Genomic DNA, 16426 nt, shown 5'->3' with positions numbered 1-16426 from the left:
TGGAAGGCAACAGACATTTAACAGAGCACAGTAACACCACATAATTGTTGGGGACAGGCAGTGAAGAGGTGTAGGGCCTTGCTTTGCTCAGACAGTAGTTATAATTGATTTGTATTGCTCTGGTGCCTAGCCATGGCCGGGTACAGGCATGGAGCAGGACCCCATCATGCCAGGGGCTGTACAAATACAGAACAGAAAGGCAGACTCTGCTCCCTGATGTGCGTGGAGGTGGGGTGGTCTTAGGCTCATAGACTTTTAGGCCAGAAGAGACCACCATGGTCATCTAGTTAGACCCCCTGCCCCTGGCAGGCCACAGCCCCTCCCCCACCGCCTGCCATGGGGATCCGGCCATTAGCCCATGCACCCCGCTAGCCTGGCACCACCTTGGCTGAGATCCCAGCACAGACCCTGGGCCTGGCTCAGCACCCAGCTCCTGCTAGGAAGGTCCGGCCAGTCCTGATACCCACAATGCAAGAGGACAGTGGCTCCTGGCCCCCCCCAGGGGAAGAGGCGGAGGAGGGGGTGGGTCGCACATGCGCACACACCTCCCCTTTCTCCACCCTCCAAGCCATGGGGCGGGGCGGGAACAGAGCCATGACATCACCCACTCTAAGCCGGGCAACCAGGCTTGATGCGGAAGGCCCGCCCCCTGACGCCGCGCCTCATTGGTCGGCTGTCAAACCTGTCGCCCCGCCTCTCCCGCGGCCCCCTTCGGTTTCCGCCTGTCACTCGGGCCCAAGGGAGGCGTCGATTGGCTGCGCGGGGCCCCGCCCCTTGCGCGGCTCCCGAGGGCCGGTTTGGTTGCGCAGGGTGGGTGGTTGCGGGGCCGCAGCGTCGAGTGTGACTGAGCCGGAGCAGCGTCCCCCGCCCGGCGGCCCCGCCCCGCCCCGCCCGGCCATGGAGTCCTACGACATCATCGCCAACCAGCCCGTGGTCATCGACAACGTGAGCCCGGCGCGGGGGGGGGCCCGGCCCGTGGGGCGGGGGGGGGGGGTCGTAGCGTGTTTGAACGCCCCCGCCCCCGCCCCGCGCGCTGTGGGACTCGCGGGCGCCCGGGGCGGGGCGCGGGGGGGGGGGTTCACCAGCTCCGGCTGCAGCCTGAAGCCCCCGGTGTTAATGAATCTCCTGTCGCTGTGACGTTTCCGCCACTCTCCGGCCTGCCCCGCAGCACGTTGGTGCCCCCCTCTCGCGTACAGCGCCTTGCACCGAAGGGCCTCGCTGTGTCAGCCCCAGACTCCAGAGCAAAACGCTGCTACTGCCCTACAGGCTCGCCAAGGCCTCAGTGCTGAGGACCACTTCGCAGGAGGCCCCACGGCTTCCCCCAGGCCGCGCCCGCGCTTGCCTCTCATAATACCCCATTGCACCACTCTCTAGGAGACCCACAGCCGAGGCGCCAGGGCTTTCTGCCCATGCTGCTCCCCCTGGCACCCCTAAGCGTCCAGCCTCTGGTGGTGGGGGGTCCTTTGCTCTGTGGCAGTGTAACACCCTTCTCCCTGTGCTGTCAGGCCTTGGGGCATTTCTTCTTGCTGCTGAAGAGTTGATTAAGCTGAGCTAACTTTTCCGTTCCCTTTTCTCGCTTCTGTGTGCCTGGTGCCTTGACTTAGGACCATCCTCGCTTTTTGAATGGGCTCTGCCCTCCTGTTGCTAGCAGCTCTTTGCTGTGTGTGGCTCCGCACGTGACCTCTTCCAGAGCTGCCCCGGGTGAGAGTCATGGAATTTGGCTAGAAAAATCCGGCCAGACTCTCGAAGCAGCAATCGCTGATGTGTCCCTGCTTCTGAGTCTGGGGCCCAGCGGATCTGCTGCTCTGGAGACCCAGGTGCACGCTGCTTTAGAGAAGCTTTCATTCGATCTTCTCCCTCTGTGGATCCAAAGGCTCTGGGTTACAATGCATCGAGTGTTTAGATCCAGCCAAGCCTTACTCTAAAGCGTCTAATATGGCCTTCTATAACACCTGGGGGCTACAAGACAGGGTGGCAAACTTATCTGTGTCTGTCCCCAGACATCTCCATGTCAACTGGGTGGGGTGAAGATCTTGCCCTGTAGCGTACCACATGCAGGGCCGGCTCCAGACCCCAGCGCACCAAGCGCATGCTTGGGGTGGCATGCCGCGGGGGGAGCTCTGCCTGTCGCCGGGAGGGCGGCAGGCGGCTCCGGTGGACCTCCCGCAGGCGTGCCTGCAGAGGGTCCACTGGTCCCGCGCCTTCGGTGGAGCATCCGCAGGCATGCCTGCGGGAGGTGCACCGGAGCCGCGGGACCGGCGACTGCCAGAGCGCCCCCCGCGGTGTGCCGCCATGCTTGGGGCGGCAAAATTCCTAGAGCCGCCCCTGACCATATGCCTGCTTTCTCCTTTGCATGTGACAGCAGGGACACAGAGCAGGCTAATTCTGGCTGATTTGCTTTGGAAGTGTGGCTGTCCGTGTGTTCCTGTGCACAGAAGGTGTCAGACAGCTGAATTTGCACTGTGCCTGTGTAAGGGTGTGGCTGGGGAAGAGTTCCTGCTTGCTCATGCTGTGAATTGTTTGTAATGGGGCAAGGAGAAGCTGGCGAGTCAGAGATGGATTTTGGAGCCGTTCCTGGAAGGTTGGCAGGAGAGAAGTGGCCTCTGGTGACTGTGCCCCTCCCTGGTGGCTGCTGCCTGCTGGGTTTACAGTGGGGTTTTGCAGCGGCTGCTGCTGAGAAGAGGCAACATTCAGCTTAACCTCCTCATTCAAAGGGAGTTTCAGCGCAGGCTTGGCTTGAGTGCTGTGGGGTCTGTCTTCCTCCGGTGGCTGCAGCCAGCCCCGGGTCTGCAGCTGCAGAAAACCTCTGTCTTTAGCCAGCTCCACTGGTGGGACCCCCTCAGTGGGGCAAGGATGGTCTTTGCTTGTTTACTCCTTCATGTAACACAAGAACTAGGGGTCACCAGTGAAATTAACAGGCAGCAGGTTTAAAACAAACAAAAGGAAGCATTTCACACAGTGCACAGTCAACCTGTGGAACTCCTTGCCAGAGGATGTTGTGAAGGCCAAGACTATAACTGGGTTCAGGAAAGAGCTAGATAAGTTCATGGGTGACAGGCTATTAGCAGGATAGGTAGGGGCACAACCCCAGGCTCTGGGTGTTCCTAGGCTTCTGGCTACCAGAAGCTGGGAATGGGCAACAGGAGATGGATCACTTGCTGATTACCTGTTCTGTTCATTCCCTCTGCAGCATCTAGCACCGGCCACTTTCAGCAGAGAGGATACTGGGCTAGATGGACCATGGGTCTGACCCAGTCTGGCCGGTCTTATGTTCTTGTGACTCGGAGGGTTCTTCTACTGGCTCCGCCACTGATTCCACGTGACCTTGGGTGTGTTGCTTCCCCTCTCAATGCCTCAGTTTCCCCATTTGGGAAGTGAGAATAGTGACTGACCCGCCTGCTGGGAAAGCGCGTTGCTGGAGTGGCTGGCACTGCAGAGGGGAAGGAATGCTGCCAGGCCCGTGAGTGGGGCTGTGGCCCATCGGGACTTATGGCTCTTCTTGTGGAAATTTCCACTACACGCGTCTGACGAAGTGGGTATTCACCCACGAAAGCTCGTGCTCCAATACGTCTGTTAGTCTATAAGGTGCCGCAGGACTGTCGCTTTTTACAGCTCCAGACTAACACGCCTACCCCTTGGATACTTGGCTCTTCTTGTGGTCGCTGACAGTGTGAGCCAGGGGACAGATGGGTTGGGGGGTGGCCCAGCTCAGGGACAGAATGGGGGAAGGGAGCGGCTCGGCCCGGGGACAGACTTGGGACGACTGAGCCCGAGAGTATCTGTTTAGCTTGTAGGTTTTAAACAAGTGTTTGGATCAGCCGGAGGGCTGGGTCTCATGGGCCATATCTGCCTCCTCCTCCCAGTCCTGGCTGGGGGGTCTCTGCTTGTCCTCCTCACTCGTTCCTGTGACAGCAGGGCTGCCAGTGGCACCTGTATCCTGTAGGCACAAGATGTGGGGCAGAACGAGACCCCCACCAAGACTACAGCCTGCCCTGCACCTTGTGCCTGCAAGCACAGGTGTCATCAGCCCTGCAGCAGCGCAGGGAGCCAGCCCTGCTGTCACAGACCCAATCACTCACTCCTGTGACTGGGGCTGCACCAGCAGCTCCCCCACAGCCAGGGGCTCCCCCTCCCCCTCCTCTCAGTCCTGGCTGGGGGTCTGCTCAATTATGTGAACCCCTTTCTTGTGTGAGCTACCCAGGGCACAAGGCAGGGATACGGCTAATGCTGAGCTGTGGTGCACGGGGTTTCGGGTGGATGGACGGTGTGGGCTGGAGGTTACCGGTGAAGGAAAACACATAATGCAGCTCTAGTTTCTAGCCCCTTACACTGGCTTCTCTGGGACTCTCTAGCCTCAGTTTGGTTTTCCCAGCGACTCAGTGAAGTGCCCCGTGCAAAGGGGGTGTTGGACTGGGTCCCCCCAGTGCTGGGGGCACAGCTTCCAGGGAGGCAGCAGCTTGCTGTGCGATGCCAGGGGACAAGGTGTGGGGAAACTCCCCTGAGGACACCCCTGGTGGGCATGGCCAGGCTCCCTCCCGCTGTGAGCAGGGGGTAGTGAGGCACCTTGGGGAGCCCTGAGAAGTGTCACAAGGGGTGACCCAGGGGCTGCGGGATCCTGCTGTGGTCCCTTAGCCATGGAAGTGAAACTGACTAGGAGCAGTAAAGAAACTGAGGAGTCGCCTTTCCTCATCTCAGGCTATGGCTACACTTGCGGCAGCGCTTTGAAGCGCTAAGTGTAGTCAAAGCGCCAGCGCTGGGAGAGCTCTCCGTACTCCACCTCCCTGTGGGGAATAACGGACAGCACTGGGAGCCGCGCTCCCAGCGCTGGGGCTTTGACCACACTGGCGCTTTGCAGCGCCGCAATTTGCAGCGCTGGAGAGGGTGTGTTTTCACACCTTGCTGCAGCGCTGCAAATTTGCAAGTGTAGCCATGGCCTCAGCTGAGCGAAGTGCCCAAAGCAGACTGCCAGGCTGGAGAAACATTGTTAGCTTCAGCTTTAACGAGCGAGCAGAGGGGCTGCTGGGCCCCTCAGATCTCTGATGTGTTCATCCTCTCACGCTTGGGGCAGGGCCAGGCTGTTCTCCAGCTGAGACCCAGGGGGAATAAAGGACTTGCTCAGGGACATGCAGGGAGCCTGACCCCTGGGCTGGCCGTTCTCTGGGTGTCCCTGTTCAGAGTCTTGGGACCCATGTTGGCTGAGCTGGGTGCGTGGAAAGGGGTTGATGAACAGCTGTTTGTGCTTCCCCCAGGGTTCCGGGGTTGTCAAGGCTGGCTTTGCTGGTGACCAGATCCCGAAATACTGCTTCCCGAACTAGTGAGTATCTCCACCCGGCCGGGGGTTTTGCTGTCAGCGTCTGGTCATTATCCCAGCGCAAGGCGAGTGATCCGCAGTGGGGTCACCCCACAGACTCCAGCCAAGTCAGCGGGAGCAGCAGCGGGAGCAGCAGCGGGCCCTAAAAGGTGGGGGGTGGGGCGTCCTAGCCCCTCTGTCGAGAGCTGAGTGGAGATCTCCGAGGGCGGCCGTGTCTGCAGAGCCACGGCCGTGCCCGCAGCTGGGCTCTCAGCACTTCCCCCAACGCCTTTGCCTCTCTGCCGCCCAGCGCAGGGCTGTGTCAGAAAGAGCTGGTGTGTTACAGCATGGCGCCTCCGCAGGCTCCTGAGCTGGGCCTGCTGGGATCCAGGACCAGGCTGGGTCAGATTGAGGCCCCTGTGAACGGAGCCACCTGCTGCCCTGCCCTCGGCTGCCTGGCCCAGAACTCTGTGTGCCACGCCCTGCCAGCTGGGGCACTGTGCCCAGACCCGGGGTGTGGCACGAGAGGGGCATGCAGTGCCCCCAGGATGTGTCTGCGGGGGCGGCGCTGGAGCAGAGGCAGTACGTGTTAGGCTCTCATTGTCCATGGGCAATGGACCCCAGGACCCTGGCACTGGAGGCTTGGCAGCATCCTCTGAAGCTGCCCTGCGGTTGTCCGGCCCCTCCTCCCCTCCGGGAGCCTGACACGTCTCACGCACCAAGCCTGAGTCTGCCCCCGACACGCCATTGCAGCTAAATGCTGAAAACCTCCCTTGCCAGGCTCTGCTCCCATGGATGGGGCTAGCTGCCCTGGGGCCGAGGGCTGTGGCAGTCTCTGCACAGCTCTGGCCTTGTTCTGCCCCCCAGGGCCTGGCTGGGGCTGGTGTTCTGCCCCCCAGGGCCCGGCTGGGGCAGGGTCACAGCTCCCCCAAGGGTGCCTGTGAGCCGCATCCCTGAGATGCTGATCCTGCTCTGTGCCCCCTCTCTGTCTGACACTGGCGAGTGATTAACGCCAGCTAGCCCCTCCTAGGCCAGGGCTTGTCTGTTTCACCCCCTGCCCTGCCCCCCCCCCCCGAGTTGGGGGTGGGGTCTGTCGGCTCCTTGCGAGGCCCATTTCCTCCCCTTGGGGCGGGTGAGCTGCAGCCCCACTAACTGGTTCTCTCTCTCTCTCGCTAGTGTGGGGCGCCCAAAGCACGTCCGGGTCATGGCGGGGGCGCTGGAGGGGGATCTCTTCATTGGCCCCAAAGCAGAGGTAATGGTGCAGCCCAGCCCCCTCCGGCCACTTGGGAGTCTCAGCCCCCTCTTTCCCCCCCTGCTTCAGGCACAGGTTGAACAGGCAGGGGGCAGATCTCCAGCTGCAGGGCAGGAGTTGGCAGCTGCTGGGGTTAAAGGTTCCCAGTTCCCCAAGCACATGCAGCAGTCTACAGTGGCCAGGTGCATTGTGGGAGCTGTGCAGAAAGTGTCCCCCATTGGGCTCCCCCTGGCCAGCCTGCCTTCCCCCGCAGCCTGCGCCCGGGGGTGCTGCCAGGCCTGGAGAGTGGCTCTAGTGGGTTTGCCTCCCAGGACACCCACGCCCTGCCTCGCCATGGGAGTGGGGTGGTGGCTCAGCATCAGTGCTGGCCTCAGGTCAGCACTAGGGGGTGCTGTGCTGCCAGGAGTGGGTGAGGGGTTCCGTGGGGCGCTCTTCCCTCAGTCAGGGCTGGCCCCGACACTCCAGGATGGCACTAGGGGGCGTTGTGCTGCTGGGGGGCAGGCGAGAGGTTCAGTGGGGCGCTCTCCCCTCAGTCAGGGCTGGCCCCGACACCCCAGGGTGGCACTAGGGGGCGCTGTGCTGCCGGGGAGGCCTCTCTGCCTTGGCATCCTGCTCCAGGTGTGTCGTGACCCGGGTCCGCTCGCTCCCTCTGCCGGCAGGAGCACCGGGGCCTGCTGTCCATCCGCTACCCCATGGAGCACGGCATCGTCCGGGACTGGAACGACATGGAGCGGATCTGGCAGTACGTGTACTCCAAAGACCAGCTGCAGACCTTCTCCGAAGAGGTAACGGGCTGTGGGGTGGGGTGGCCAGATCCCTGGGCGGGTCTCCCCCATCACGTGTCTTGCTGCCAGCCCAGGGCTGAGTTTCTGGGACGGACACAGCTGCTGCGCCTGTGTCTGGGCTGAGGCTAGACATGAGACCTGGGGACTGTCCCCAGGACCTGAGCTGAACACTGGTGCGGACGTGGGGCCATCCGCTGCCTGCACAATCCCCTTAGTGAGGGCCTGGGGCTGGGCTCCCTGCCCCGGAGCGAGCATGGCCCCGTTGGCACCAGGCCCAGCTCCCCTGCTGTGCTCTCTCCTGAGCTGTCCTTTGCCCGTCAATGGCCAGGGGCTACCTAGTGCAATGGGGGTGGCGACTTGGACACCTGGGCTGAGACCCCCCCAACTCGTGTCACCCAGGCCCTGAGTGACTGTGGGGAGGTGAAATCAGCCGCCCTGTCTCGGCTGCGTTTGAGCTGGCAGCTTGCAGGAGAGAGGCTCCGGCCCCCCAGCTGGCCTGGGCTCAGCTCTGCCAGGTGGGTCCCCAGCTGCACCTAGTCCCAGGCTCTGGGCCACTGGCACCTCTTGCCCAGGCCTGTCCACGAGGCGCTTCCCTGGGCCACAGCCTTCAGCCCACGAGCCAGGGGTGGGGGTGGCTGTGGACCAAGCCACCGGCCTGGGGGGTGGCTCCCCTCCCATGCCACTGGAGCCCCCATCTCTGCTAACTGGGTGTCCTGCCCCCCAGCACCCAGTTCTCCTGACGGAAGCCCCCCTAAATCCCTGCAAGAACCGTGAGAAGGCGGCCGAGGTTTTCTTCGAGACCTTCAACGTTCCAGCGCTTTTCATCTCCATGCAGGCCGTCCTCAGCCTGTGAGTACCGGGCACTGCCCCCTGCAGTGCTGGGGGAGCCCTCGGGAACACCGGGGCGCTCTCCCCTCACAGGCAGCGCAGTGATGGGGGGCGCTGGGTGGCAGGGAGCAGGGCGTGTGCCCTGTTGGGTGGTTTGGAATCAGCCCCGGATTGCTTGTGATCGGCCCAGAACCCGCAGCATCTTTCGCCCCAGTGTCCTGGGACCAACCCTCTGCCACGGCTCCTGAAGGTCCTGCCTGGAATGCGTTGCTGGGTGCTGTTCAGTACTTGCTCCGTCACCCCCCAGAGGTGGCTGCCTCTTGGTGGGGGATGCAGCCTTTTCCTGCCAGGCGTGTGCTGTCTCGGCGCGCTCAGGCCGGAAGGGCCGATCTGCCGTAATCACTGTGCCGGGCGCTTTCCAAAGCGCCGACGGGGCCGAGCTCACAGGCTCTTGGTGTCTCTCTCTGCTCCAGCTACGCCACGGGCCGCACGACGGGGGTGGTGCTGGATGCGGGGGATGGCGTCACGCACGCGGTGCCCATCTATGAGGGCTTCGCCATGCCGCACTCCATCATGCGGGTGGACGTGGCCGGGCGGGACGTCTCGCGCTACCTCCGCCTGCTGTTGCGCAAGGAGGGCTACGACTTCCACACCTCGGCCGAGTTTGAGGTGGTCAAGATGATAAAGGAGGTACGGGGGGGAGCTGCCCTGGGGCTGGGGGCTCGCTGCAGGATCCCCCTGGGTCAGGGCCGGGGATGCGCCACTGTCCGGCACTGGAGCCCCGCTCTGCCCTGCCCTGCTGGGGGACCTGGGGCAAGACCCTGCTGGTCTGTGACATGGAGGCTGGGGTTCCTGCCGGCTCAGGCTCTGAGCCTCAGGGCTGGGGCGGGTGGTGGGGCAGGGGTAAGTCCTGGCCTGGCTGCTCACCTGCTCTCCCCCGGCACAGCGGGCCTGCTACCTGTCCATTAACCCCCAGAAGGACGAGGCACTGGAGACGGAGAAGGTGCTCTACAGCCTGCCGGACGGGAGCACGCTGGAGGTAAGTGTCGGGGTGGGGGCAGATCTCCGTGCTCTGGTGGCTCTGGGCGCTGGCTGGCCAGGTGCAACCCGTGCCCGGTTTGGTGGATTGTGCGCGGGGACTGCGGGAGCTGGGCCTGGCTAGGTGGCGCGGTCTCCCAGGCACATGGCGCTCCGTGTCTCAGGGACCAGAGCTTCTCCCTGAGGGCTGGCTCCATGTGACGCTGCACCTAGGATCCTGGGGCACCTTGTGGGGCTGCTTCCCCCAAGGCAGAGACGTAGGAGCCGATGAGCCCCCTGGAGTTGCAGCCACGTCTCCTTGGGTCCCCGTTACCCTGCGGTGCGGGGCTAACGTTGCTCTCTGGCAGGTGGGCCCGGCTCGCTTCCGAGCCCCTGAGCTGCTCTTCCAGCCGGACCTGGTGGGGGATGAGAGCGAAGGGATCCATGAGGTCCTGGCCTTTGCCATCCAGAAATCCGACATGGACCTGCGGCGGACGCTCTTCGCCAACATCGTGCTGTCCGGCGGCTCCACACTCTTCAAAGGTGCAGCCCTGAGCGAAGGACTTCAGTGCCTGCCCCCTCTGGCGGGGCCCAGCCCAGGCAGCACAGTGCCCAGGGGCTGGTCACGGCCCTGTGGCCTGGCCAGCCTGGTGCCTTGGCAGGGGGGTGATTCCTTCCTGACCCTCTGCCCTGACGCCTGCAGCTGAGCCTGGGGCACTGCGCCCGTCATGCATGGTCTGGCCGGGAAGTTCCCCTGCTGCAGGATTGGGGGGCACTGGGGATCCTCTGCCCCCCTGAGGAATTTTGATGGGGGGGCCTCCCAGAGCGTCCAGCAGGGCTGACCAATTGGCTAGGGAGAGTGCAGCCAGGAAGGTGGGTCTCCAGGGGGGGTCTCTGATGAGCTCACAAGCTCTGCCCCATGGAGGCAGGATGTCATCAGGGCCCCCTGGGAAGCGTTCTCCCCCTCCCCCCTGTGAGCTCAGGTAGCATGGTGGGAGGGCCCAGACACCCCCTGCCTTTCCCAACCGCGATGATCCCTCAGTCCCCAGGGAAGGCAAGGAATCCCTCAGCATCCAGAGGGGGAAACTGAGTAATGTGCTCCCCGGGTCAGGACCTAGCTCTGCCCACTAGAGGGTGCACTCATCTCAGCCTGGGACTCCCTGAGCTTGTGCCCGAGACTGGCTATGCAATGGTCTGGCCGCGCCGCTCCTCCCGTAGTGCCTGGCGCTCGCGGGTGGAATCAGTCAGGGCCGCTTACCCCGCCGAGGGTCTCTGCACACTGGGGTGGGAGCTGGGCTCTCATGAAGTGCTGGGCAGTTGGTGCGGAAAGCGGGTGGCCTGGCTGGCTCCTCGGGGCGGCCTAGTGGTGACCGCTGAGCAGAGCGCCCAGTGCCCCTCCCAGGCGGGCACACAGCTCAGCCCATGGGGGAGGGGAGCCCCTCCTGCCCCCAGACCTGGCCTGTGTTCCCAGCCGGGAGCTGCAGCCCTGGGGCGAGGCTGAGAACGGGGTAATTCCCTGTGGGAGGCAGCAGGGAGCGTAATACTCGCCACCCCCCACCCCCGCAGCTGCCCCGGGAGGCCAGGTTGGTGCCTGAAACCATAGGCTGCCATGTCGCGCCCCCAGGGGCCACAGGGTGGCGCCCTAGCACCTGGCTTTCCAGCTGGTGCACAGGGACCCCTGTGGGGTGGGGGCAGGTTGGGGGCTCTCTGGTTAACCTCCGTGTTCCCCCTTCAGGGTTTGGGGACCGGCTGCTCAGCGAGGTGAAGAAACTCGCCCCAAAGGATGTCAAGATTAAGGTGAGGATTGGCGACGCCCAGGGACGCCCACAGTACCCTTCCCCTGCTGCTCAGCCCGGCCCGGCCCTGGGATCCCCTCACCCCTGCCCAGCCCCTCCTGCAGTGATTCCCCTGGCACCGCTGCTTCCCCCGGGGCACGAAGCTACGGTGTGCAGGTCCAACCCCCTACCTGCTCCATAGCCTGGCACCCTCCTGCTCCCCGGGCACAGCTCCCTGCACAACCCCGAGCGACTGAAGCCTCCTGGGCCATGCTTGGATCAGTCCCCTCCCAGATCCGGGGGCAGCGCGGCCGCCTGGGGCTCCAGGGAATCGCCCCGTGAACAGGGTGGGCCCAAGGATGGGGTGCCCTGGTGAGGCTGCGTGATGGGGGGTGCAGGGCAGTCCCATCAGCCAGGTGCTGAGCCCCATTCCAGGGGGGGCGGGAGGGGCTGTTACCGGCCGGGCTCCCGGCTGACCCTCTGCTTCCTTCCAGATCTCTGCCCCGCAGGAGCGACTGTACTCCACGTGGATCGGGTGAGTGCCCGCTCCAGGGCCTGGGTGTCTGCTCTGGGACCCGCCCTGCCCGGCTTCCCGGTGCCTCTAGATCTGCGGGGCAGGCCCTCTGCGTGGCCCAGGGACCAGGAGGAGCCCTGACTGGTGGGGAAGGAGCCGTGCTGGGCCAGGACAGACTTGCTCTGTTCAAAGGGAGGGATGGGGGCAGGCCCCTCCACCCCCTGCCAGGTCGGGGGGCTGGCTGGGCACTGGGCCTTGTCCCCGCAGGGCTGTGTGCGGGGGCAGGCGCCTCCAGCCCCTGGTGACTCTGGCTCTCCCCTGCAGCGGCTCCATCCTGGCCTCGCTGGACACCTTCAAGAAGATGTGGGTGTCGAAGAAGGAGTACGAGGAGGACGGGGCACGGGCCATCCACCGCAAGACGTTCTAGGTGCGGGGCCAGCGGGTGCAGCTGGTGGTTGGGGGAACTGGGCCAGGGCATGCCCTTGTTACCCCTTTCCAATCCAGGGCTGCTAGCACCAGCCCTCCCCTGGGGCCTCGCCCTCCCCGCATCAGCTTCTGGCCTCCCTGGGGGGGCAGGGCAGCCCCCTCACTCCCCCCCGTCAGCTGGACCCATCTGAGCTGCTCGTCTGTGCGCACACGGCCCCAGGCCCGGCCTTGATCCCTGCTGCCCCGGCCGTGCCTTGCACCTGTGGGGATGGGCAGGGCCACTCGGCTCTGCGCAGGCAGCCTCAGCCCTCGACCCCCTGCTGCCCTCAGAGCCCCTGGGGCCCCAGCCTGCTTAGCGATCCTTGGGAGCCCGGCAAGGGGATCTGGGGGCAGCGACCCCATGGGAGCTGGGCTTCGGCCTGAGGGTAGATGGGGCTCCAAGGGGCTTCTAGTCCCAGGCTAGATCCTGGGTCCTGCCCTAGGAGAGCCCACCTGGGGCGCATAGATCCAGCGCCCACTGCCAGGCCCCAATGGCTGCCCTCAGCCCTTGCTGCTCAGGAGGGGTGGGAGCCCTCAGAGGCCTGGAGCAAAGCCCTGGTGGCACCAGGCTCCCCCCTGTGCAGGCTGTGCTGGGGCCAAGCTCCTTCCAATGGGGGGGCCCTGAGCAGCTGGCTCTGCCCTTGCTCGTGGGCTCCTGGCGCAGATTGGCTGCGGAGGTGAGCTGGGGTCCGGCTGGCTCTGGCCCAGGCAGGGGTGTGGCTGCCCCCCAGTCACAGCCCCTAGCTCACCGCCCAGAGAGCAGCCGCCTCGTGGTGCTACACTAACCCCCTGCGTTGGCCACACCCCAGCCTTCTGTAGCCATGGTCCCTGGCCCGGTGCCTGGAGGGGGTCCCTGGAACCCCGGGGGCAGGGCAGTGGTGTGCCTGGTCTGGCCACCTGGGTGCTCAGTGGCCTGTGGGTAGGGCTGTACCAACCCTGGATTGGAAAGGGGTGAATCCCTGAACTTGTTTTTAAAGGGCAGCAACTCAATGACCTGCCCCAGAGCGAGGCGAGGGGCCAGCGGGCGCCTGGAGGGGCAGAGCTCAGCTCTCTAGCCCCGGGCTAGCAGCCTGTGTCTGTATCTCGGCTTCTCCCCTCACCCCCCTGCCGGAGCCCTGGACCCCGACGCCCACGCAGTGGCAGTCAAAGCAACTAGCGGCCCCCGCCCAAGCCTGGCTGCATTGTACAAAACTGAACACAGTTGCCTGTATTTTTTTTTGTAAATTCATTATAGTAATAATTATAAATTAACCCCTTGTGTCCTGTGTCTCTGTCCTGGAGCCCCTCCCCCACCTGAGCTCAGCACGGGACCCTGGGGTGGCGGGGGGAGTAACAGGAGCTGGTTTGGCTGGAGATGGGTCTTGGTCATAGGCTCCAGGGGAGCCCTGGGGGTCTGTGGTTCTGGGGCCCAGCTGTGCCTGGCCCAGAGCAGAGCCTTACACCAGCCCCTCTGCAGGCTGCCCAGGGCCTTAACCCTCCCACCCCCCTTTGCCTTGGCAGCAGGTAAAACTGCAGGCTGGGGCTGTGCCCGGGGCAGGGTGTGTGTGTGTGCACAAAATGTCCCCATTGACACTCTCCCTGGGATGCACAGAGTTGCCACAGGAGGGGAACCTTGTCTTGGGTTGCTGAGCCAAGCTCGGGGTGGGGGTGAAGGTCTCTGGGGTCCAAGCAGCTGCTGCCCATGTGGGTCCCCCAAAGCTCTGGGGTGAGTGGCTGCTGCTTGCATGGCCCTGGGCTCTGTGCTCAGCTGAGTGGGGGCAGCAGTTGCAGTTTCCCTCCCACATGCACTCCATTGACCCTAAATGACCTTGCCCATCTCCCCCTGCCCAGGCCTTTGCAGGCTGCACTTAGCAGCCTGTCATGGGCAGAGCCAGCCAGGGGGCCAGTGCTGCTGCCCATGGAACCAGCTTCTCCCAGGGCCTGGGCCCCCCACCAGTAGGAGTCTCAGTCCCAGCCTGGGCTAGGAGCTGGGCCCAGCCAGCACCCTCCCCCTGAGCTGCCTGGGCCAAAGCTCAGAGTCCTGGTGACAGCCCAGCCGGGCCCTGCCCTCCTGCAGCACTCCACAGGTGCTGGGCTGTGTGGAGGGGGACAGGAGCTGCTGGTTGCCCTGTTGTACCAGCCCTGCGAAGTGGCCCAGGACAGGCAGCTCATGCTGCCCTAGCCAAACAGTCATGTACCTGGCCAGAGCCAGCAGAGCCTGCTCTGTGCCCACAAACATGCCACTGGGGATAGCAATGCAGCTGGCTGTGGGGAGTGCAGTGCCCCCATGTGGAGAAGGGCTGCATGTGCCCTGCGGCCCCCAAGCCATGCTCTAGGGAGCCCCTAAGGGAAACACCCCAGGTTCCTCTCACTCAACTAGCCAAAACTCAAGTGCACAAGGGGGAGCTGGGGCTTTGTGTGCTCAGGACCCTCCCCCCCCATGCCCCACTAGCCCTGCAGCAGGAGGCAGATGGCCTTTAATGGCCCCAGCACAGCTCATGTGGCCACGTCCCTGTGCACAGGTGCTGCTTGGTCTCTCCCATCCCCCTCAGAAGCAGGAAGGTGCTAAAGGCGCACTTAAAGACAAAGTCATTGCAGAGAAACTAAATGGATTCTTTGCTTCAGTCTTCACAGCTGAGGATGTTAGGGAGATTCCCAAACCTGAGCTGTCCTGTGTAGGTGACAAATCAGAGACATTGTCACAGATTGAGGTGTCACTAGAGGTGGTTTTGGAATTAATTGATAAATTTAACAGTAACAAGTCACCAGGACCAGATGGCATTAGCCCAAGAGTTCTGAAAGAACTCAAATGTGAAATTGCCAAACGATTAGCTAGGGTTTGTAACCTGTCCTTTAAATCGGCTTCTGTACCCAATGACTGGAAGATAGCTAATGTAACACCAATATTTAAAAAGGGCTCTGGAGGTGATCCTGGCAATTACAGACTGGCAAGTCTAATGTTGAAACAATGGTAAAGAATAAAATTATCAGACACATAGAAGAACAAATTGTTGGGCAAAAGTCAACATGGTTTCTGTAAAGGGAAATCGTGTCTTACTAATCTATTAGAGTTCTTTGAAGGGGTCAACAAATGTGGACAAGGGGGAATCCAATGGACATAGTGTACTTAGATTACCAGAAAGCCTTTGACAAGGTCCCTCACCAAAGGCTCTTACGCAAATTAAGTTGCCATTGGATAAAAGGGAAGGTCCTTTCATGGATTGAGAACTGGTTAAAAGACAGGGAACAAAGGGTAGGAATAAATGGTAAATGATCTGGAGAAAGGGGTAAACAGTGAGGTGGCAAAGATTGCAGATGATACTAAACTGCTCAAGATAGTTAAGACCAAAGCAGATTGTGAAGAACTTCAAAAAGATCTCACAAAACTAAGTGATTGGGCAACAAAATGGCAAATGAAATGTAATGTGGATAAATGTAAAGTAATGCACATTGGGAAAAAATAACCTCAACTATACATACAATATGATGGGGGCTAATTTAGCTACAACTAATCAGGAAAGATCTTGGAGTCAAGATATTCTCCATCTTATTCTCTATCCCTTTTTTAATGATTCCTAACATCCTGTTTGCTTTTTTGACTGCTGCTACACACTGCGTGGATAGTTCTCTGAAGGTGTCCACGCAGTGTGTAGCAGCAGTCAAAAAAGCAAACAGGATGTTAGGAATCATTAAAAAAGGGATAGAGAATAAGATGGAGAATATCTTACTGCCCTTCTATAAATCCATGGTACGCCCACATCTTGAATACTGCATACAGATGTGGTCTCCTCATCGCAAAAAAGATATACTGGCATTAGAAAAGGTTCCAAGAAGGGCAACTGAAATGATTAGGGGTTTGGAACAGGTCCCATATGAGGAGAGATTAAAGAGGCTGGGACTTTTCAGCTTGGAAAAGAGAAGACTAAGGGGGGATATGATAGAGGTCTATAAAATCATGAGTGATGTGGAGAAAGTGAATAAGGAAAAGTTATTTACTTGTTCCCATAATATAAGAACTAGGGGCCACCAAATGAAATTAATGGGCAGCAGGTTTAAAACAAAAAAGGAAGTTCTTCACACAGCACACAGTCAGCCTGTGGAACTCCTTGCCTGAGGAGGTTATGAAGGCTAGGACTATAACAGGGTTTAAAAGAGAACTAGATAAATTCATGGACGTTAAGTCCATTAATGGCTATTATCCAGGATGGGTAAGGAATGGTGTCCCTAGACTCTGTTTGTCAGAGGGTGGAGATGGATGGCAGGAGAGAGGTCACTTGATCATTACCTGTTAGGTTCACTCCCTCTGGGGCACCTGGTATTGGCCACTGTCAGTAGACAGGATACTAGGCTGGATGGACCTTTGGTCTGACCCAGTATGGCCATTCTTATGTTCAGCCATAAAGCTCCCCACAGGCACCGCCTGGATGATTCACTTCCTCTCCCCCTCCCTGCCCCACTAGCCGCACTCCATGTATGGCCCAGCTCACTGCTGGGGCAGGAGGTGCATAGCTCAGCAAGGGG

The 16426-nt window shown here is 61.5% G+C and overlaps 1 protein-coding gene across 1 annotated transcript; it reads left to right on the top strand.

Moving 5' to 3' along the window:
- The first annotated feature begins 785 nt into the window (after window positions 1–785).
- Window positions 786–13177, top strand: ACTR1B (actin related protein 1B). The gene is made up of 12 exons (XM_045005180.1): window positions 786–945; window positions 5250–5314; window positions 6467–6542; window positions 7202–7327; window positions 8052–8176; window positions 8629–8845; window positions 9102–9194; window positions 9541–9715; window positions 10908–10969; window positions 11442–11482; window positions 11786–11888; window positions 12904–13177. The coding sequence occupies exons 1-11, from the start codon at window positions 898–900 to the stop codon at window positions 11886–11888; spliced, it is 1131 nt and encodes a 376-aa protein (XP_044861115.1). The 5' UTR covers window positions 786–897; the 3' UTR covers window positions 12904–13177.
- The last annotated feature ends 3249 nt before the right edge of the window (window positions 13178–16426 follow it).

The sequence above is a fragment of the Mauremys mutica genome, chromosome 2 (genome assembly GCF_020497125.1).
Source record: "Mauremys mutica isolate MM-2020 ecotype Southern chromosome 2, ASM2049712v1, whole genome shotgun sequence".
Taxonomy (NCBI): Eukaryota; Metazoa; Chordata; order Testudines; family Geoemydidae; genus Mauremys; species Mauremys mutica.
This window is presented reverse-complemented; position numbering and strand designations above follow the sequence as displayed.